Raw genomic sequence first — 24,623 nt, 5'->3', positions numbered from 1 at the left:
GAGGAGTATCGGGCTGCTAGTTTGCAGATTATTGTGTTAGCTTGGAGGGAGAGGAGTCGCCTACATATATTGGTAGAGATCCTCAGTTTCCTATAAGAATGTGGAATCATCATGATTCAGCCATGGAACAATCACCAAAAAACTACAAACTGTTGAAGGATTTCACAATGCACTTAATTCCCTATTGCATGGCAGTCAGTCATCCCAACGTGTGGTTTCTGTTTAATGGATTGCAGTGGGACCTGGCTTGCCACAAATTAACACTAGCGTAGGGCTCACAGGTGTATGGGGGCTGTGTATCACACGCGTGTTTTTCACGTTAGTAATAAGCAGTCCTAAAAACCCATTGATTTACATTGGGCCAAGACAAGCATTATTTACACACAAAAAAAAACAACACAGCATGTCCTATTTTGATGCGTATTATGTGGGAGGTACGACAAGCTGAACAGATGTGTGCCGTCAGCGCCGCAAAAACACAGAGGTCGGAGTGTAAGCCTCTGCACCAACCTCTGTAATGGTCGGCGCTTGTAACTGCAGGCACGGCTCTCATTGAAATGAACACAAGCAGTGCCTGCAGTTACAAGCATTGGACACTACATGGGAGGTCGGCGCATAGGCTTCTGCTCTGACCTCTGTTAGTGTGCCGCTAACATCATGCACCCACTCGGCTCATCGGTCGGGGTCCCGAGCGACGGTCCCCAAATGATCAACTATTGAGGACCTATCCAGAGGATAGGTCATCAATAGTATTTTCCTGGAAAACCCCATCAAGGCTAATATGCAGGAAACAATTGTATTTTATCATGTGTGCAATGATTGTTCAATAAACTGGAGTTATTCTTGCTATTGGACCTCTAAATAAACTCTTAGTGACCATGTGGGCAATTTTTTCATAGCCATTAGCATTTTCTGTTGAGCATTTTACTGGCCACAGGTTAGTATCGATGAAGCCTCATTGTAGGTTTCTAATACAGGTGTGGTTTTGCAGACTCAGCGATACCAAATAGTTTTTATCTTAGAAATGTGAAAAGCCTTTTTTTAACAAATAATACTAAAATTAAATACTTTTTGCTTTCCATATTAGAAAAAATATATATTTTTACTTTATTTTTTTTTTTACTTCTTTCGTCCCCCTTAAGGCCTCATGTCCACGGGGAAAATCAGATCCGCTGCAGATTCTACATGGAGAATCTGCAGCGGGTCCCTCCTGCCCCGCGGACATGAGCGCTGAAAATAGCAATTTAAAAGCATTTACCTATCCGTAGCGGGCGGGGAAAGCCTTCTCTTCCTCACGGCCGGATCTTCATTTTCAGCCGGCGGATGAATTCGTCACGCCGGCGGCACGTCGCCAGCACGTCACCGACGTGCCGCGCGCATGCGCCGGGCACATCCGCCGAGCCGAAGCAAGAAAGATCCGGCCGTGAGGAAGAGAAGACCTTCCGCGCCCGCTCCGGGTGAGTAATTCTTTTAAATTCCTATTTTTGGTCTCCCGCGGATCCGGACGGCTTCCATAGGCTTCAATAGAAGCCCGCGGGAGCCGTCCCCGCGGGAGACCCGCACGAAAATGGAGCATGGTCCGGATTTTTTCATGCTCCATTTTTTTAAAAATCTCTTTTATTGACCATCCGCGGGTATTTATCTACCCCGCGGGTGGTCAATGCATCCCTATGGGGTGCGGATCCGCAGGCAGAAGAAGAGTTAAAATCCGCTGCGGATTTTAATTCTTATTTTGCCCGTGGACATGAGCCCTTAGGAGAGTTGAACTTGTGAATGTTTGAGGACTTGATAGGAAGAAATCTATGGTAGACCTGGGAGCCTTTACAAGGCTGCCATAGCAGCCAAACAGTCCCTTGTGATCTTATTGTAAAGGGGGTGTTCAAGGAACAGAGGGAGCCCCTTCCTTCTGTCAAGCCATTTAACCCTTTCCAATCCAATTTGTATCCTGGTTTTCCTACGGGGCTTACTCTTTTTCTGCCAGCGCTATATGCTGGCTAAAGCCAGTACTGCATGAGGTGACACGTTGGATAGGCTCCAACAGCAGAGAGGCTGGCAATATACAGTAAGAGAACCCCGACGGATGCCTTCCAACTTCAGAGCTGTACAGCCTTAAATCATAATGTCTTCAGAGGTCAGACAGTGGATTGGAAAGGGTTAATGCTGCTATCAGTACTGATCGCAGTCTCTATTGGATGAATGGCCGAGATTGGAGTCATTGTAATTTGGCTGGGTGTCAGCTGTGTACATGCTCTGCACATTACATGTCCTATTCTTTTCCATGAAAACAGACACACATAGCAATTTTTTCCCGAAAGACGAGAGTTGAAAATACAACACTATAATGAAGGCATCGGTGTCCTTTGAGCTTATTCAAGTTTTTGAAATCGGCCCGTTGTGACTGGCATGAAGTGCTCCGGTGGGAAGGTAGCTGGCTCATTTATATACTTCTACAGGTTAATCATGTTCCCCCTCTAGACAGCTCTTTTCAAGACTAAATAAATTGAATTCTTTTAATCTTTCCTTATGTCCCAGAAAACCCCGTTAACAGCACATAAATATATAAACTGTGTGTTCAAAAAGAAAGTTCCCAATCTAATCCGGAACATTTTTGTCCTTCGGTACTCTTTTTAGTAAACACAAATCTGATTCCGTGTATATTGTCTTCTACAAGAAATCCATAATTCATTTCTTTCTGCTATGATATAATTCAATAGTATCTCTCACTGGGCATGAAATCAAGCATCGGCTGTCACTAACAATGACGTGTTTTAAAGCAACTGATCACCTGGAAACAATTAGTTATTATCTCTGTGAAGCCTTCCTGACAACAGCATTTATGAGGAAAAGCCCGTTCTCCCTTGAAAGTATACCTGTCAAGACGATTTCAGAGATCTCACTGTAATAGTAACCCTTGACTACAGCCCAAGTATACCATACAGCAGAGGTCCCCAATCTTTCCAACCTCGCCAGCCACAATCAACTTTTAGTGATGGTCAGCAGCCACAAAAAAAAATGGAGATCAGTATTTTAAGTGTGGGGCAAATATAGTTTCAAAATTTCACATTATTATTGGCACAGTTTTGCAATGAAGATATGCCTGGGATACAGTAAATAACCAGGGTATATGGTCATATGAGCACCTTTGTACAAGGACATCGCTGAGTGGAGGCTAAATAAAGTAATTATAGAGCAACTCCAATGATTTATTTTTTCCATTCATTATGTAACTAGTCGGCATATACACTCATTGTCAAAAAAAAATCAAGCACCTAGAAGGAGTTGTCATAATCGTATTAAACTTTATATGTGTGATTGGAATATCAGAGCAAACGGGTAATTTATTGCAGAAAGCTGAAAACTTAAGGGGCGTGGCCAGCGACCAAGATAGACGGTCGCAACTGAGTGAGGCTCCCCAGGGGATCACATAATCCTGCAAATATCCTGGCCGCTCTCCCTTAATTTAATCACCGGACCGGACACGAACACTGCCTTAACCCAGCTGCGACTGCTGGCTCGAGCTAAGGAGCCCACCTATCTCCTGAATTCCCCTGCACGGAGCGGGAGCTGGCGGGAACGACCAGCGCGCCAACCGCCGCCATTACCTTCAGGCCTGCAGTCGGCACCTGATAGGCACCTGCATCCCCCTACCTCCGCTGACGACAGGCAAGCACCTTACCTCTCCTCCAGGGGAAAGACACCGCAGCGACACCGGGAGAGACCACGCGCCTGACACCCCCTCACCGCCGGACCCGGACATACCCGACGCGGCGCTCCGTAGCGGGACTCTATCATCACCGGGTGAGTGTGCCCTTTACCACTCAACCCCCGGAGCGCCCAGCGTCGGATGAGTACGGCGCTAGAGCAGACCCGCGTCAATACCCGCAACAAGCCGCCGCTGCCCAAAGCCGCCGCTGCCCTTGCTCCGCGGCCGGCGCCGGAGACCCCCGCCGAGCTTCCACAGCCTGCCTCCTTCTACCTCCGCAAAGCCGCCGCTGCCCTCGCCCCGCGGCCGGCGCCGGAGATCCCCGCCGAGCCTCCACAGTTCGCCTCCTTCCACCTCCGCAAAGCCGCCGCTGCCCTCGCCCCGCGGCCGGAGCCGGAGATCCCTGCCGAACCTTCACAGCTCGTCTCCCTCTACCTCCGCTGAAGATCGGAGGACGGTCCGGGCCCCCGCTGGGCGAACCGCACCTGAGGGGAACTGGGGAGGCAGAACGGCACATCGGCACCCCTTCACTGCCGACTCTGAACACAAGTGACAAAATAGACTGCTCTCAACCCCTGCGAGAGCTAGCGGGCAAACGGCGCTAGACAGACCCCATTAGAAGGCTACCACCTCCCCCCCCCCACTTTCTGCCAACAGGGGGATCCTCCCGTTCCCAGCCGTAACATCCGCCTCGCGGGAAAAGACTGCAACACGCGCCTCCACCCCCCGCTGCCGGCCCTAGGCGCATCACACGCGCCGCGCAGCACTTTGCCCCTGCCGACACGGAGAGATCGCCCTACCCCTCATCTAAATCCTGAGACCATAGACCAGGAAAACCGGAGGGAGACCGCAGCATCCGCATCGAACATTCGGCCACGCAGAGCTCTCGGACGCAGAAATCCACGGCCCAGAGACTACCTGGTGCACTTTCTGGGAAGACCCCCGCACCTAAGGGACGGGGAGGATCGATCGAGGCTGGACCCCAGCTCCGGGAGGAGCCACCCAAAAAAAGTGAGTAGACGACGGGGGAAGGGGGGATAACCTGGGAAGTTTTGCCAACCACATAGTCACAGAGAAACCCCCCCCCAGAAGACACTGTCTGGTAATCAGCCGGTAACTATAGCCGAAAACACAGAGGACTATTATAGGCCTTTCAGTAAAAAGACTATGCAGTCTGCGATAACTACAAACTAATTTGATCTATACCAGCAAACAATACAGTTATACTCCTTACTTACCAGGCATTATACAGCTACACTAGCCCAACGTCACTGAAACTAAACGACCACCTGGGATCTTATCCAGAACTAGAGAGTAACCCCTAAGACCCATAAAGGAGAAACGCGACCGGCCCCATTAAATTAAACAAGACAACGATACGGTACGAGCAAGGATCCTACCAATAATATAGTTTACATAGCTACTCACCATGAGCACCCGCACTAAAGGCAGCACCGCCGCAGAACGACTTAAAGAATTCTCCCGCACCGAGGGAACAGAACAGTCACCACGCTCGTCCCGAACCAAACGAGCCAGAGATAACGAAACCGACTCGGGACAAAATACAGAACCTACACTGCGCCAACTATTAGACGCCATAAATACCTGCAAGTCCTCCCTTACTGGGAAAATAGATGAAGTTAAATCAGACGTTACTTTATTGCGTCAAGATCTACAAAACATACGGGGCAGGATGCACGAAATGGAAGACCGAATCTCGAAAGTAGAAGACACCCTGCATCCGCTCCCTAAAGCAGTCCAAAAAGCCGTGAGGCAAGCAGAATTCTGCCAATCCAAAACGGACAATCTTGAGAACCGGCTTCGACGTAATAACGTACGCATAATAAGTCTCCCAGAGAGAGTCGAAGGCTCCCAACCAGAATCCTTTGCAGAAAACTGGCTCAAAACTATGCTGGGCGAAGACATCTTTTCAGCCTCCTTCACGGTAGAAAGAGCCCACCGAGTCCCGACCAAACCACCAATTCCGGGCGCCCCACCACGGCCATTTCTGGCAAGAATCCTGAACTGTAGAGACCGGGACATAATACTACGCCAGGCCAGGCTGAAAGGCCCCCTCAAATATAATAATGCGGCAATTTCCATCTTCCCTGACTTTTCGGCGGACTTACAAAAACAAAGAGCCTCCTTCATGGACATCAAAAGGAAACTCCGAGATAGAGGCATCCAATACTCAATGGCATATCCAGCTCGCCTACGGATCGTGGCGAACGACAAAGTGATCTTTCTGCAATCCCCAGCCGAAGCCACGGAATGGCTCCACATGCATCCGGTGCTACCAGAGACGAAATAACTCGTGCAGCAACCCAAAGATAATGTAAATTTTCTTTAAAGTAGATCTAGATTTATAATTCACTGGCATATAGGTGACAGCAGAAAGAAAAAGAACATGTCAAGGAGCGGCAGATCTCCTTTAATTACAGATGGGCTCCGAGGCACCGGCCGGCAGCCCGACTACCGCCATAGCGGTAATAGCCTATGATCTAAAGTCCGGAACTAATCCCCTATAGGCCAGAAGAATTTCCCCCACTCACAACAACAGCTACTCTCAACCAGATTGTAGCTTATTTCTTTTTCTAAATTCAGATATCTGCGACATATTTAGGTCAAGCAGAATGTTAATTGTTAATTGTTCAAACTGTTATAAATGCGTACTAGCTGAGGTACAAGCCAATCTGTGCTGGTATAACATTTCCTCCTTAATGCACAAAGAAATGCATCCCAACTATCCGAAACATCCGAATAAGCCATATATCACAATATTTTTTAATGTCTCTGATATGTCTTAGCTGGAATGTGAGAGGGCTAGGCGCTACTAACAAACGCAAGGCAGTCTTCTCACACATCAAACAATTTAACCCCCATATCGTGGGCCTGCAGGAAACTCATCTCACCGCAGATAAAGCAGACTCCCTCAAAAAACCCTGGGTACAATGGACGAGCCATTCCTTCCACACCTCTCTCTCCAGAGGGGTCTCTATACTTATACACAAATCACTAAGATGGAACCCCATAAATGTTAAAAGAGACCCTGATGGCAGATTTGTATTCATATACGCCGAAATCGATTCTAAACCATATGTTATTATGTGCATCTACAACCCGCCCCACGATAACCTTCACCTTTTAAAGGCGGCAATAACGTTCGCCCATCAGTTCCCCTCGGCATATGTGATCTGCATGGGAGATTTCAAATCGGGTAATGAACCCAAATAAAGATAGACTCCACTTGTCTCCCAGACCACATATCCCAATTAACTCCCCAATGCAACAACTTGTGGAAAGCATAGGATGGATAGACCTCTGGCGATCAAAACATCCAGACACCCTTGAATTTACATGCCACTCCACAGGCCAAAACACACTGTCAAGAATAGATTACATATTATCTTCCCCGACATTAGCACTTTATGCAACAGATGTAACACACTGCCCACGAGGCACGTCTGACCATAGTCCAATACTATTAACCCTTAAATTCCCCAGCTGTAGACTCGCCCCCACCTGGAAAATACATCCCTTTTGGCTCAAACTCCTAAAAACTAATGACCAAACCCCAATACATATTTCAATGTTTCTAGAGGCCCATGAGAATAACACCCACTACGCCTTGAAGTGGGATACCTTCAAGGCATACCTTAGGGGAAGCCTCAAATCAGCCATCTCCTATATTAAAAAATCAACATCCCAGGCCGATAAAGATCTTGAGACTCAAACATCAGAAGCCGAAAAAATCTATGTTGCCAACCCCACGGACTTTAATAGAACAAATTGGCTCGGCCTAGCCCGCTTATACAAAATCCAAATACATGAAAAAAACAAACGTAAATTATTCTTTACGAAACAACACTACTTTGAATTGGGTAACCAATCAAGTCATTTACTGGCGAATCTCATCAAACAGGAAAATCAAGCAAATACGATCTTAAAAATTCAAAACACGCAGGGCATACAACTAACAGATGCACAATCTAAAACAGCACGCTTCCAAGAATACTATGCAGACCTTTATAAGTCATCCTCGGATAAATCACTCCTGGACACTCTTAATTACCTACAAGACCTAAAATTTCCAACACTATCAACCGAACAAATAGAACAGCTGGAAGCCCCAATAACAATAGAGGAAATTCAACAAACAATTAAAGATATGGCACCCAATAAATCCCCTGGACCTGACGGCCTCCCAATAGAAATATATCGGAAATACAGCGATCAAATAGTCCCACTTCTACACGAAACTCTTCATCAGGCCCAACTAGGAAATTCCCTCCCTCCTTCTCTATATGAAGCGTCTATTATAGTCCTTCTAAGCCTGACAAGGACCCAGTGGACTGTAACTCATACCGGCCCATCTCATTGGTAAATGTAGACTATAAAATCCTCACCAAAATCCTAGCTACCAGGCTGAACCAAGTAATACTATCCATTATACATCCTGACCAAACCGGTTTCATGCCAGGTAAATCCACCACGATTAATATTCGAAAAGTACAAACAGTGATCCAGCTGGGCAGGAAATACAACATGCCTTGGGCCCTCATCTCACTAGACATGAAAAAAGCATTCGATTCCCTGGAGTGGAATTTTCTGGAAGCCTTCCTAACTCGTTTCAGGTTCGGTCCCAAGTTCAGACAATGGATCAACATCATATACAAATTCCCAAAGGCTAACGTAATAGTGAACGGGGTCCCCTCGGCAGAATTCCCACTTACGAAAGGCACCCGTCAAGGGTGCCCATTATCCCCAGCTCTGTTCGCCATAGCTATAGAAGCTTTGGCAATCCGGTTGAGATCTTCCGATAATGTGACGGGTGTCAGATGGGGGGGGGGGGGGGGGGGAGTATAAAGCAAAGTGAGCCTATATGCGGACGATACCATTCTTTTTCTCTCAAACCCGGATATCTCCTTCTCCCAAGCCATGACCTACATAGACCAATTCTCCCAATTCTCCGGACTATTTGTGAACTGGACCAAATCCACAATTCTATACACTGACCTTAATCCAAAAACTGATCCCTATGTTACCAAATATAACCTGGCAATAGTCTCCAGATTTAGATATCTAGGGATAATCATGGCGCGTGAATACCATAATGCCATAGAAGATAATATTATTCCCTTGCAAGAAACTTTAAGACACAAATTTAAGAAATGGGCCAAATTACCATTATCAGTAGCAGGCCGTATAAACCTAATCAAAATGGCGATTCAACCTAAATGTTTATATATATTTCAACATATGCCACTACAGATCCCCAAACGGCTCTTTCAATCCTTCAACTCCCTCATCACGTCATTTGTGTGGAATTCCACCTGCCCCAAACTAAGCCTTACGACACTACAAAGGCCAAAAGACCGAGCGGGGATGGCCCTCCCAGATCTCCGATTATACTATCTAGCAGGACAGCTGAGGAATATCCAACCATGGTTCCGTTCTAAAAAGATGCCCACGGCAGACAGTTACTTGGCGGAACAAGTAAAAGGCAATAACCTACTAAATTACTTAGAATTCCCAGAATGCTCAAACTCAGCCGAAGTATTACCCCTACACAAGCTGGCACTCAGTGTCTGGAGAGAAGTTAAAAAACTACAAAATTTCCACGACGTGATGTCGGATCTCCCTCTCTGGGATAACCCCGGACTGACCGCCTTACTTTCCATCCCAGATACCCACTATTGGACCAACTTGGGAATTACCACGATAGGCGACATATATAAGGAAGGAGTATTCCCTACATTTACCCAGATATGCGAGCAACTCCAGACCCCCCAACTGCAACTATTCAGTTTTTTTCAGCTGAGACATGCGCTGAACACTCAATTCCCTCCGACCTCTACCCAAATATCAAAATTCCCCACGATCGACATACTAAAATCACAAGGCCCCAAGGGTCTGATCTCAACCCTTTACACACACCTACTCTCTGCAAAGCTAAACTTGAATCCACTTCCCGCCTTCGATAAATGGAAAACTTGTATTCCTTCCCTAACACCGGAAGAATGGACAGAAATAGAGGAATCCCACTTAACAGTATCCCCCGCTATAAACAACAAATTGATTCAACTATACATTGTCCATCAAGCATATATAACCCCTAGTCGTCTATTTAAAATGGGAAACACCCAGTCAAACTCCTGCCATAGGTGCAGCCAACCGAACGCAGACTTCTGGCATCTAATATGGAACTGCCCAGCTATCAAGACCTACTGGTCCAATGTAATAGTCCGAATAAACCAACTATTAGTACCTCCCTACATCATAAACACTGACCCCAAGATAATTCTGTTTGGCATGCTGGAGGAAGAGCACTGGCCAAAATACACCTCTATATTTCTTAGAGAAGTACTTTTCCTAGCACACAAAGAGATAGCCATGCACTGGATGGCCACGGACCCACCCTCGACCACACAATGGATTCAATTGGTAAACTCGATAATCCCATACGAAAAAATTATATATAAAAAGAGAGGGTGCCCAAGCAAATACCACAAGATCTGGGGCTCATGGCTGGAGTCCTACTCCACGCTATCTACAGACTAAACAGCATATAAACAGAAATAAAAACAAGACCAGCACGGATTGCTTCAGTTTAATTGTTTATAGTTATTTAGTTATTTCAGATTTTAGACATATACAACACAAGATTTATTTTGTTAAATAAAAAATAATAAACATGTGAATAAAACATGAAGATACAGCTAAAGTAAACTTTAGACGGAAAAATTTTAAGTACAGCATTGAATTGTATTTTGATATTCTATATTTCTTTTTTCTGTATCGTACAATATATGTGATAAATAAAGAGAAGTTAAAAAAAAAAGCTGAAAACTTAAAGGGAGGCTCTAGTACCCTGTTGTACCACCTCTAGCTTGGACATAAGATGTGATACAGGAAGACATGTAGGCTCTAGTACCCTACTGTGCCGCCTCTAGCTTGGACATAAGATCTGATACAGGAAGACATGTAGGCTCTAATACCCTGCTGTACCGCCTCTAGCTTGGATACAAGATGTGATACAGGAAGACATGAAGGCTCTAGTACCCTGTTTTACCGCCTCTAGCTTGGATACAAAATATGATACAGACGGGCATGGAGACTCTAGTACCATGCAGTACCGCCTCTAGCTTGGATATAAGATGTGATGCAGGTGGGCATGGAAGCTCTAGTACCATGTTGTACTGCCTCTAGCTTGCATACAAGGTGTGATATGGGCAGGCATGGAGGCTCTAGTACCTTGCAGTACCACCTCTAGCTTGGATACAAGATGTGATAGGAGGGCATGGAGGCTCTAGTACCCTGCAGCACCACCTCTAGCTTGGATACAAGTTGTGATAGGGGGGGGGGGCATGGAGGCTCTAGTACCCTGTTGTACTGCCTCTAGCTTGCATACAAGGTGTGATATGGGCAGGCATGGAGGCCCTAGTACCTTGCAGTACCACCTCTAGCTTGGATACAACATGTGATAGGAGGGCATGGAGGCTCTAGTACCCTGTTGTACCACCTCTAGCTTGTATATAAGATGTGATGCGGACAGGCATGGAGGCATACAGGTTCTGTATGGTATCTTGTGGCATACCGGTCCACATTTGCTGTAACCAAGCCACTAGATCGTGCAAATTTGCAGGCTGTTGAAGTTGCTGTCACAGATGGTTCCATATATGGTCTATTGGTAAACAAATCTGGCAATCGGGCAGGACATGGAAGTGTGGCAATGTTGTGGAGGCATTTCTCTGACACTCCTGAGTTCAGTAAAGCATCATCCTGCTGCAAAATGCCTCCTGTGTTGCCTCTCACGGCAGAGTTTCCATGTGGCTGCAGGATGTCCTGAACATATCGCTGTTATTGTTCCTCGTACCACTACTATGGGTGACCGGCTGTCATATGCAGTTACTTCTGATGATTAGAGACTCCTGTCACACAGTTATAATGAAGGAAATAATAGTTCAGCCTCCTGTCTGCATAGTTATAGTCTGCAGCTTATTTTGGTGAATACAGAAGAGAATACCAATTTCAGTGTCCTCCTAGCATGCAGAGATGCCATAGGCTCTAGCTGTTCTTATGATGTTATGTTGATACATCATGCAATGGATAGCACAGAATAGTGAAAGAGGAAGCAAGGAGGACTCTCAGCAGCAAGATGGTGCCAGGTAAGCATCAGACAGGAAGCTGCACTGCATGGAAGTGACTGCAATATACATAGAAGATGTCCAGAGTGTGACAGGCAATCAGGTAAGGGAGACAGGGATGGGAAAAATGCTTTAGCTGGACTGCCCCTTTTAGGCAATGGGTGGATTAGGTGGATTCTGGTACCAAGACACGTGCAAAAAACCTGGGTTATTCAGTTTGTAAAACTGACTGCATAGTTTGTAATTATTTTTCGATACACTTAATAAATCAAATAGAAAACTTTTGTGGCAACTTTTTTGTCTGTTACAAACATACAAAGTAAGGCTTAAAGGTAAAAAGAGTGTTGATGAAGAACAAGGTATATTGGACATCAGTAACATAAGTATAACAATACTACATGAGGATACAGTGCAACGATCCACCCCATATACTAACAAAAGAGGCCAATCGAGCAACACAACAATTCCCCTCCACTCCAACCATCAAGATAGATAGGACTTCTATAAACAGAGGATCCTGGGAAATCAGTTGCAACAAAAATAAATTATATTGCAGAATCTGCAATTTCCAACCTACGTGACTAGATTTTTTCACATGTATGCATAAATTTCCTATTTAGGAGTAAAATCTTAAATAGAGGAACGTATGTATAGATAAATTAGATCCAGTGCATAATGGCAGGGGCATCCAAGTATTTTCCAGCCATAATGATCAGCAGCCTAGCACAGATTCGCAAAACCCTGAAGAAAATGATATCATACAGCTCTTGAATTAGGACATCAATAATTCTCGACAAACCTATTTGAAGAGTGAGGATAGTGGGAAATTGAAATTGTCATGGAGGAATGGGATAACCTACTTCTAAAAGGATATTATTCTAGGGCAGGACCATTCAAAATGTAGGAAGGTGCCACGTATGCCTGACATCTGAAGCACCAATTAGAGGTAGAGGCCCTGATTCTCTCCAGTTTGACAGCAGTGAAGTAGACTCTGTTCAGGAACTTGATTTGAATTAGAAAAAAAAAAATAACAGGAGCCCTCGAACTTCTCCCAATCCTAAGAGTGCAGGCTAGGTATATCCACCACCAAATTGGAGAAGGCCTTATCAAAAGGCTTGATCTCAAATTGATGTATAAAAGGTAAAAATTTGAATTAAAGGCTTTACCGGATCTGGGGTTTCATAGAGCTCCTCCACCCTGGAGAGTTTGATGGGAAGGATTAGGGACCCAAATTGAGCCGGGAAAGCATTGCACAGCTGCAAATATCTGAAGGCGCTCTGCGGAACGCTTTATCTGTCCACCATTTGTTCGAGGAATACTGAATTGTCCTATACTACTGCCCAGTAAATCACACCTCACAATGAATGATTGTGTGGAGATGGGAATTAAACCAGAGGGTGCTTCAAGAAGAGTATGCAAGATCCTCTGTTTTCCCCATTAGGCCTCATGTCCACGGGGAAAATCAGGCCTGCTACGGATTCTCCATGGAGAATCCGTAGCGGGTCCCTCCTGCCCCGCGGACATGAGGCATAAAAATAAGAATTTACTCACCTCTCGCCCCCGCTCCGGATCTTCTCTTCGCTGCGGCTTCATCTTCTCTCCGTCTCGGCTGGATCTTCTTTCTTCGGCCCGGCGGATGCGCAGGGCACGTCGGTTGCGTGCCCCGCGCATGCGCCGGCCCGAAGAAAAAGAGATCCGGCCTCGACGGAGAGCATATTAGCACTTTCTGCATAGGTTAAGCAGCGCTGCTGATTAGAGCCACCTGATTGGCTCTTCGGCACCACGTGACTACGCAGCGTGCACGCTGATTGTAGTCACGTGGTGCCGAAGAGCCAATCAGGTGGCTCTAATCAGCAGCGCTGCTTAACCTAAGCAGAAAGTGCTAATATGCCGACGGAGAGAAGAAGCCGCGGCGAAGGGAAGATCCGGAGCAGGTGAGTAAATTTCCATTTTTGTCTCCCGCGGATCTGGACAGCTTCCATAGGCTTCAATAGAGACACACACAAAAATGGAGCATGGGCCAGATTTTTTCATGCTCCATTTTTAAAAAAATCACTTTTATTGACCATCTGCGGGTATTTATCTACCCGCGGGTGGTCAATGCATCCCTATGGGATGCGGATTTTAATTCTTATTTTGCCCGTGGACATGAGGCCTTAAGTCCTGCACCAGTTTCAACAGTTGCCACTGTCCTGAGAGAAAGCAATGAATGATTGTGTGGAGATAGGAATTAAACCAGAGGGTGCTTCAAGAAGAGTATGCAAGATCCTCTGTTTTCCCCATTAAGTCCTGCACCAGTTTCAACAGTTGCCACTGTCCTGAGAGAAAGCAGCACTTTTAATGGAGATTTATACACAAATGCATATGCAAACAATAATCACCACAAATTTGGTATTGCAGTATTCATGATGATCCATGTAAAAAAGTACATTATATAACCCGCATGGTGCACGCTGTGAAAGAAAAAAAATCTAAAAAAACATGGCAAATAAAGTTAATTTTGCCTTGACTTGCCTCCAAAGTCATATGGATCACCAAATGGTACCATTAAAGAGTCCAACTCAACCCACAAAAACAAGACCTTCACATAGCACAGGAAATAAAATGTTAGAGGTCTTAGAAGTTTCTAACTACCTAGGTTTCCCTGGGCAGCCTGGGTCTTGATTAATCCCTCTTTGTAATTAAACACATTTTATATCTTTTTTCTCTCCCTTTAATTTAGAAGATGTACCTGACCCAAGGTACCTGTGGACTATTTTTCATATTGTTCATTGTTAGAGATGAGCGAGCACCCAAGTGCTCGGGTCCGCGTTATTCGAGTCGAGCTTTTCGGAAAATACGAGAGCTCTACTCGAGTAACGAACCCCATTGACTACAATGGGAGACTCGAGCATTTTTGTATGTGGGACGCCGGGTGCCGAGTCTCGGTCTCAGTCTCTCTCGACAAAAAATTTGCCAATAACGCACGCTGCGTTGCGGCTGGGAGGGGTCAGAACAGGCACGTCACAGCGGGGAGAAGCCAAAAACTGGGGCGGGGTCGAACACGGCTTGATGCTTGTTCGAGTAACGAGCATCATCCAGTACGCTAATACTCGAATGAGCATCAAGCTCGGCAGAGTATGTTTGCTCAACTCTATTCATTGTTATTCATGTTCACCTTTTGCATTTTGGTAGAAGAAGTCTACTTGTCACAAAATTGTCACCTGACTATTTCAAACTGTACTGTTCAAATAACAACAAAGTGTTATGTTCCAAATACAACATCAATATAGACTCGAGTTCATCCTGCAAAAAGCAAGCTCTTGTAGAGCTTTATCAATGGCAGAAAAACATGTTGTGGCTCTTGAAATTCAGCAACTCTTCTTTTCTTTTTAGAGAGCTTGTAATGTATAAAAATAGCAAGCCATAAAACAACTGTATAACCTTTTATGGCTGGAATCGCGCTGACCCAGAAAATAATGATATCACATTGTTTATTCTGCATGCTTAACACCATAAAAATGAAATCCAAAAAACAATGGCAAAATTTACTTTTTATTCCACAATTGCCCTAAAAATAGACAAGTTACAACACATAATATAAACAAAATAATGCCATTAAAAAAATAAAGCTTGCCCTGCAAAAAACAAGCCCTCATCCAGCAACGGTGAAGGAAATGTAAAAAGTTATGGCTCTGGGAATGCCACAAATTAAAAAAAAGAAGAAGAATGAGTTGGTTATTGAGGCATAAACTGGCTTCAGTACTAAGGTGTGAAGAAAGGCCAATCTCAATAAATGTGGACGATTATCTTTTAAACTCACTTATTAACAAGTATTTTAAAGGGGTTATGCAAGCAGAAATTTCAATGCTTTGCATCGGTTCAGGGACAACTGCTGCAAATAGCTGACAGGTCACATTTACCCATAGATACTAGTGGATATGGCTTTTTTTCTGCTTTTTTGTTTTTAGTACTTCTCTTGAACTGAAATTCTCATCATGCAACACGGATTGATATTATAAATGATGTTTTTTATTATACTGCTTACAATGGCTGCAACAACTGGAACTGCAATATGTAATAGAAGAACAAAACACAAAAGTAGCCGTCTCTGAAAAGGATAGCCATGAAGTAGCTCCCATACATGAATATATATTCTGAAACCACACCATTTTCCCCAACAAATTACTACATATACAGTGGCTGCAATTTTCGCCCACCAACCATTTGTTGCCCCCCAAAAACCCACCCAAAATCATACTTACTAAAAGTGTAACAACCATCAAATTGACTAAGCTTTATATGGGGAAAGAGGGTGTTGAATTAGATGTAACCCCCCCCAAACTAAGTTTGCTTATCTAGGGAATAGCACAAAATATGCATGGCCTGTTAACTTTTTTTTTTAATTAACCCCATAGGGACAGGGCTTCATTTAGTACTTCAGGACTAAACAGTTTAGGGAAAATGACTATTAAAGGGGTTGTCCCGCGCCAAAACGGGTTTTTTTTTTTTTTCAATAGCCCCCCGTTCGGCGCGAGACAAACCCAATGCAGGTGTTAAAAAAGAAAACCGGATAGTGCTTACCTGAATCCCCGCGCTCTGGTGACTTCTTACTTACCTGGTGAAGATGGCCGCCGGGATCTTTACCCTCGGTGGACCGCAGGTCTTCTGTGCGGTCCATTGCCGATTCCAGCCTCCTGATTGGCTGGAATCGGCACGTGACGGGGCGGAGCTACGAGGAGCCGCTCTCCGGCACGAGCGGCCCCATTCAGAATAGAAGAAGACCGGACTGCGCAAGCGCGTCTAATCCGGCGATTAGACGCTGAAAATTAGACGGCACCCTGGAGACGAGGACGCTAGCAACGGAACAGGTAAGTGAATAACTTCTGTATGGCTCATAATTAATGCACAATGTACATTACAAAGTGCATTAATATGGCCATACAGAAGTGTATACCCCCACTTTGTTTCGCGGGACAACCCCTTTAATAAAAAGAATTCTGCACTCTTGAACTGTATAGTTCAGCAACCAAAAGCGTTAGAACCAATAAGGGATGGCACTTACTCGAGAGGAGGGGGGTATGACGACCAGAAATCCCCCTCCTTGAAGTATTCACTCCTCAATATCAAAAATCTACGTTCCAGCCGTATTGGTTATAAGATGTCACCTTTATTCCAACTTGTGGTGAACGGTACAGGGACAACGCGTTTCTGTGCTCTAAGTTACCTTCTACAAGCCAACAGTCATATAGTACAAACATGGAATAAAGGGGACATCTTATAACCAATACGGCTGGAACGTAGATTTTTGATATTGAGGAGTGAATACTTCAAGGAGGGGGATTTCTGGTCGTCATACCCCCCTCCTCTCGAGTAAGTGCCATCCCTTATTGGTTCTAACGCTTTTGGTTGCTGAACTATACAGTTCAAGAGTGCAGAATTCTTTTTATTAATAGTTGTTTTCTATAAATTTCTTGCTTGGGGGATATTCTCTGATAAGAGAAACCCCCACTGTTTCTGCAGCTCTCCCCATATCTGGAGGATAAGAACTGTTATGCGTACAACAACCACCTGACGTTCCTGAGGCGCTTTCTGGACATTATTTGTGTGAAAACAATTTAGGTGGATTTTTATATCCACATTTCAAAAGCCATAACAGTTTTATTTTTCTGTTGACACGGCTATATGAGGGCTTGTTCGTTGCATGGCGAGATGTAGTTGTCATTGGCACCATTTGGGGGTACATATAATGCACTGCATGACTTATTATTTTTGTGGGGTCAGGGCAGAATAACATATCAATTCTACCATTGTTTATTATATTTATTTTTACCGCATTCAGTATGCATTATAAATAACATGATCGTTTTTTTCTGTGGGTTGGTACGATTGAATACCAGAAATATACAGTATTTCTTTTTTAGGCTTTTCCACTTCTGCACAATAAAAACTTATTTTTTGGGAGAAATTTTTTCCCCTCATTTTATTTAGAGACCCATTACTTTTTTTATGTCTTCATAGACAGAGCTGTGTAGGGTAATTTTTTTGATGAGCTGTAGTTTTTATTGGTACCATTTTTGAGTATGAATTACTTTTTTGATCACTTTTATTGCATTTTTTTTAAAGACAAAATGAAAAAAAAATAATATAGCCATATTCCCTTGTAGTATGCAGAAAGCCAGATTACAATATAAAGGAGCCAATTGGTCATATGCAGACAAATGTGCTGCCACTCACCTCCACCCAGATTGGGGGAGGGGTGACTGCACACAACATAGTCCACACATCTTACCCGATACCAAGGATGCCAGCCATAGATAAGTACGCCACACCATACAGGAATACAACCCCTACTGGCAGAGCCACAGTGCGCCACACTGGCTGGCATCCTAAGTTTCCCTAGCATCTATAGTACACTGCATGCAAAAAAACACATTGATAAATGCGGATGTTAGTTTGCATTTTGGCCAAATGCGTAAGCTGACGGGCCGCGGCAAGGCCACAACACGTCCATCAGAACCTACACTACCTCACTAATAACTAGATTAACATTACAAAGGTGAAAGAAATTATATACACAGACATAACTCACAGAAAAGGAAGCCAAATGTCAGGTCCGGCAGCTCTGGGGGTCTCTGTGCCTGCACTACCGGTCCTAGTACCTGGGCTGTGGGGGTGCGGCGCAGAGGAGCCCCAGTCTTGGTGACCTTTCCTGACCGCCATGATCCGGTACACTGGCTCCAGGCGTGCGCTCTCGTGAGCAGGGAGCATGCGCCTAGTTAGCCAGGTTGCTGGGGACTCAGCGGGTTACTGCCTTGTGCCGCGTCTCCATTGCCATGACACCTGGGCGCATTCCTTCCATCACTGCCTGTCTTAGGACTGGCATCCTGTGATTGGGTCCTGCTGCTGTCAGGCTCCCTGCCCCAATCAGCTGCTGGGGCCGGAATTCTGACAGCATTTAAACCGTTCAGTTTCCTCTGTCATTGCCAGTGTATGTTTGGTCTCCAGCTACACTCACGTTTCCAGTATTTGATTCCCTGCCTTGACTTGCTTGCTTCGGACCTGACTTTGTCTTCGCCTGACCCTTTGTACCTCATTCTCTCCTGTTGCCAACCCAGATTGCCTGATCTGCTTTTGTGTTTGTTTGTCTCCTGTATTTGTCTGTGAGTCTGACTCCTGCCCCGCATCCCTAGTAGGTTTAGGGACTGTCGTCCAGTTGTCGCCCTAAAGCTTAGCCGGGTGGGGGAGGGGGGGGGAGTAGGTAGGGACAGGGGTTGCGAGTAGTTCAGGGACTCCCAGCCCCTTGACACCAAAATACACACCACCTGATAAATTGCAGGGAAGACTTAATCACTATATATCCCCTAGGGCTATAACTATGACGAGGGGGCATCCTCTGTGTCTAGAGGAAAGAAGGATTCACCTTCATCGTGGATAGGGATGTAAGACTGACATATGTGAGACTATGAAACTTCTGTCATAGGATATTGTGATGGTGGATTTAACATACAAGTTAAAGAGAAGCCTGGATGCCTTTCTTGAAAGTAATAATATCAAAAGTTATGGGCACTAAATTTCTTTGGAAAAGACATTGAATCGAACCTGTGCTCCCATAGCAATGAATGGAACATTGGCGTGCATGTATGACCTCCACTCCGTTCATGGGGAGGGGGGACCTGTTCTCGAGATTGCTGGGGGTCCCAACAGTCACATCCACAGTGATCATAAACTTAATCCCCTATGCTCTAGATAGGAGATAACTATTGATGAGCAAGCACCAAAATGCTCGGGTGCTCGTTACTTGAGACAAGCTTTTTCTAATGCTCAAGAGCTCGTTTCGAGTAACGAACCCCATTGAAGTCAATGGGGACCCGAGGTGCTTCTGGCGGTTCCATTGAAAACAATGGTCTGCCGCCACCCCTGCATTGTTTTTCATGGAAGGGCTTTACATATAAGCCCTTCCCTGAAAAACAAGGATTTTAGTGTAAAAAAAAAACAAAAAACAAAAAAAACCCCACGTACCTCTGCACCGCTGCCCTGTCCTCCATGGGGATGAAGAACACATCTGCCGCACGCAGCAGAGGTGTCCTTCATCCCCGCTAGTAAAAAGAATTCCCTGCTGCTACATCTGCCACATCTGTAACAGATGCAGCAGAGGAATTCTTCAATTCCCTACCGCAGCTGTCACGCATGACAGCTGCGGTAGGGGAACCTGCTTCCAGCAGCCCCGTCAATGGATTTCAGGGAAGGGCTTTAAATATAAACCCTTCCCTGAAAATCCAGTAAAAGTAGTGTTAAAAACCAAAAAAATACATACTCGCCTCCCTTCAGCTGCCGGGGCTAAGCCGCATCTTCTCTGCGCTTTCCCCGGTTCTGTAGTGCTGTTCTATCAGCAGGGGGATTTAAAATCCCCACCTGCTGAAAGAGCTGATTGTGATTGGCTGAGGCGCCCAGCCAATCACAGGCAGCTCTCGCCTGTCATTCATTCTTTTTACTTGCGGCAGATGTGTTCTTCATCCCCGCAGGGGACACGGCAGCGGCGGATAGGTCCTTTTTTTTTTTAAACACTAAAATCCTCGTTTTTTAGGAAAGGGCTTATATGTAAAGCCCTTTCATGAAAAACAATGCAGGGATGCCGGCAGACCATTGTTTTCAATGGAGCCGCGACTCCATTGAAGGCAATGGAGAAGGTGAAATTATCTCGAGCACCCGAGCACCGCAGTGGTGCTTGTTCAAGTAACAAGTACTTTCGAGTAGGCAAAAGCTGGAACGAGCATCAAGCTCGGACGAGCATGCTCGCTCATCTCTAGGGATAACCTTATAGCTGGGCAACAATTTATATTTATAACTTGTATTACACGGCAGCATACAGACCCATAACAGCCAATGAAGCTATTCCCATGTGTCATTATGGGGCTCTGTGAACATTGAGCAACACACACAAATGCACACGGCTATGGCCCTAAGACTCTGTTTCAGAAACATGCATAAAATGCTGCAGGCTAACAAGGAGAGGGGGCGACTTTATCTCCCGCTTACTTTTATCATCCATTTCTAGGCTAAGTGTTTCTTTAAAACATGTAATAAAGCACTGTGACGCATTGACCCTTGCTTAGGTTGCTAACTGCAACCTGTCAGCAATTTTTGCCATCCCTAATAGCTTTGCTGTTAACAGTAACCGAAAACATATTCGTGTACTGGGACTGATATAAGTATCACACTTCTCATTGTTCAAAACGCTACAGTAAGCAACTGTAAGACTTTTAAATGCAGCTGTAGACTGTAATTCAGGCTGTAACTCAGGATCATTGCCAAGCACGACCGGTTTCACATCTGCATCAGAACCTCCGGACGGATGTTCCGTCACGGACTTGATTGTAAATACAAGAAAAAGCTCTGCATGCAATGTTTTTTCTTCTGTCCAAAAATCGGATAGCTGGGCTGAAAGCAGGTGGTCAATGGGGTCCGCCCGGCGCTGTTCGGTTCTGTCCATAGACGGAACTGTTCGGACGTGGGGATTCCCATCTCCTGCTCCCTGGACGGAAGAGGAAAGAGGAATCCTTGGCGCAGGTGTGAAAGCACCCCGAGACATGCAAAAAGTTTCTTCATTTTGTGTTTCGAGGTCATGCTAATGCTGGGATCACATCAGCAGTCATGTATCTGCTATTAAAGGAATCTTTAGATTTTTCTTTTCAAAGTATAAAAACCTGATATCTAACTGATGCAAGCTGAAGCGAGCAGATGTGCCAAAGAGAAAAAACGGATAGTTAGTTCCCGTTTACGCAGTGAGACATTTGAAGTGTTTCTAATGGATGCGCTTAATTGTTCGATCTTACAACTACATTTGTGCAGAGATATTAAAAGGATCAGTTTAACCGAAACAAACACAATAGTTCCCATTCATGTCTGTCCCCCGTAGAGTACAGTGTAAATAATGTTTGAACAGTAGGGATCTTTAGGTTTATTTTAGTTTCCATTTTTATGGACAGAAGAAAGTGCTGCAGGTCAGTCTTAGGTTTCCCATAAAAGAACCAGAAACCAGACAGAATAGAAGAAAACTGAAACTAAATAAATCCCATTGAACTCAATGAAGACAGTTTGCTGGATCAGTTTTTTTATGTTCTTCTCTTAGTATGGGACTGAGGCCTCTTTCACATGAGCATATATCAGCTGCCGTTTTCACGGACAGCCGATATACGCTACAATCTGATGCATTGGATTCCAATGCATCAGATCACATGGCCATATTACCGCGATGTGAAAGCGCCCGGACGGGTCAATATAGCACCCAGTGCTTTCACGCCGGCCCGCAAAGACAGCCATGGAACTATCTTTCGGGACGGAATACGTTTGCCGATGCATGAGCTCTTACGGTAGCCAATGACAGTGGCCAGAGAAGGGAGCAGGGAGGGAGTTTAGCAACGTGACTGCTACACTCACTCTTCTCCCCTCCGTCTGTTTACAATGGGAGTTGGCGGAGCTAAGCTCCACACCCACCCCACCCCACCTCCTACTGCACACAGCCGGATGGGAGGAGAGAAGAGGTGAGCCGGTGAGGGGGAGGAAGGGGAGGCCCAACGGCACTGCAGGCTCGGCGTGTATGTGTCGGGGCCTGTGCCATCTGAACGGGCACACAAACATTATATTTGTGTGCGCATGCACGCGTTTTTATGGCGCAAGTAAAAACGCCTACGGCGTGTCAAAGCGCCCTAAGAAAATGAAAAACAAAAAGCTGATGTGAACCCAGCCCAACTGTGTTCAAAAACAAACATCCTCTTTAAATACAAGAAAATGCCTTGTTATTATGACTCCCAGCTACAACCAACAACGGAACAACAAAAAATAAAGATTAACTTGAAAAATGGGCAACAAATTAAAAAGACAATAAAAAAAGCAAGCATTATTAGTGCTGGTGCCTTGGTGCACACTAGGTATAAGTTCTGCTGCTTGCAAGATGCTATGATAGGTAAGGTTTAGTGTATCGTAACGGTTTATTCCCTGGGTCCTCGAGATTACAATATTCATTTATAAAGTGAAATCTAAGAAGCATTACCCCTCGGTATGTGTCTTCGGGAGATTTATTGTAATTCCAAAACCTCAGCCCTGCAACAGCTTCACTTTTATCAAAATTGATGGTGATTGTGTGATTTTCTCCGCAGGTAAATGGGATAAGCCACATGTGAGAATCCTCACTGGTGATGTTCACGCCATCAATGAGCCTAGAAAATAAAAAGCACAGGGAAGCTGCAGAAAATGAAGCTAATGAAAATGCTTACATGTGTTGTATAGTACGCCATTACCAAATGTTGGAAGCTTTTAGAGAAACAAACTATAAAACTGTATGCTCTCAAGTGCTTGCTGGAAATAAACATTTCCCCGAAAATAGGACTCTATCTTATGTTAATTTTTGCCACAAAAGAGGCACTAGGTCTTATTTTACACTTAGGCGCGGTCAGTGTCCCTCCTGCTGGTCTCTGACGTTCCGTAGTTCCGCCACGCGTCCTGCACTTCTCGGCCGCCGACAGAACATCACTTCCTGGTCACAGGATTCATAAATCCCGTCTCCATGAAGAGATGGCTCTGATTGGTTTTGCAAGCACTACTCTCAGCCAATCAATGCACGTTTACTGAACCAACGTGACGGCTGTGAGTGCTGCATTGATTGGCTGATAGCAGCACTCTCTAAACCAATCAGAGCCATTACATCCTGGAAGCGGGATTAATTAATCCCACAACCAGGAAGTTATGTTCTACCAGTAGCCGAGGAGTACAGGATGCGCGGTGGGGCTATGGAACTTCAGAGAGTAGCGGAAGGGACCCGGACTGCGTCTGCTAGGCAAGTACAAAAAATGGCTTTTAACGGTTTCCTGCTGCAGCCATTTTTGTTTTTTTATTTTCATCCATCACTACTTTAAAATAAAATCAAAACCCTTTTATTTTTCCGGCAGCATAGCTATGTGAGGTCTTTTTTGCAGGATGAATTGTATTTTACAATGATAGCATTTAATGTACAATACTGTGTAATGGAAATTTAAAAAAAATTCTACGTTGGGTAAAATGGAAAAAGAACAATTGCCCCATTTTATTTTTCTTGGGGGGGGGGGGGGGGGGGAGGGTTGTTCTAGGCCCTGTAAAAATGACGTTATCTTTATTTTGTCAGTCAGTATGATTATGGCAATAGCAAATTTCTAAAGCTTTCTTTACATAGTGCTACAGAGAAAAAAAAACAAATGCCATGATTATTAAAAAGAACAAAAGTGATTGTGCAACTATTTCGCAATCACTGTTATACACTACGTGCTGACTGAACACTATAAGGGTGGGTAAATGTAACATATAGGGTATGTTTTCACGTGGCGTAAACACTGCGGCTCATCCACCAGTAAGTTGTAATTAATGAACTGTGTTTTTACAGGTCACTGGTTAGACTAAATAAAAGAATCAAAATCCTAAAACAAAAACACGTTTAGTATCGCTGCGTCCATAAAAGTCCGATCCAGCAAAGTAATGCATTATTTACCCCTCACTGTGACCGTCGTCCGAAAAAATAAAAATAAAGAACGCCACAAAATACGCTTTTTTGGTCATTCTGTTACCAAGAAAAAGATGCAACAAAAAGTGATTAAAAAAAAAATCGTATGTATTACAAAATGGTACTAACGCAAACTACAGGACGTCCCGCAAGAAATGAGCCCTTACACAACTATGTGGATGGGAAAATAAAAAGGTTATTGTGCACAGAAGATGGCGGCAGAAAATATATATTTTTTTAATTAAATGGCTTTGAAAAAAAA

General features: G+C 44.7%; 1 protein-coding gene across 3 annotated transcripts in view; it reads right to left on the bottom strand.

Moving 5' to 3' along the window:
* The window catches only part of KATNIP (katanin interacting protein), a 227,168-nt gene that overhangs the window by 79,355 nt on the left and 123,190 nt on the right, over window positions 1–24,623 (bottom strand). For all 3 annotated transcript variants that reach the window (XM_066576139.1, XM_066576138.1, XM_066576141.1), the window contains exon 20: window positions 22,883–23,048. In XM_066576139.1, coding sequence (XP_066432236.1) covers window positions 22,883–23,048 — 166 coding nt within the window. The remainder of the gene's footprint in view (window positions 1–22,882; window positions 23,049–24,623) is intronic.

The sequence above is a fragment of the Eleutherodactylus coqui genome, chromosome 8 (genome assembly GCF_035609145.1).
Source record: "Eleutherodactylus coqui strain aEleCoq1 chromosome 8, aEleCoq1.hap1, whole genome shotgun sequence".
In the NCBI taxonomy this organism is placed as follows: domain Eukaryota; kingdom Metazoa; phylum Chordata; class Amphibia; order Anura; family Eleutherodactylidae; genus Eleutherodactylus; species Eleutherodactylus coqui.
This window is presented reverse-complemented; position numbering and strand designations above follow the sequence as displayed.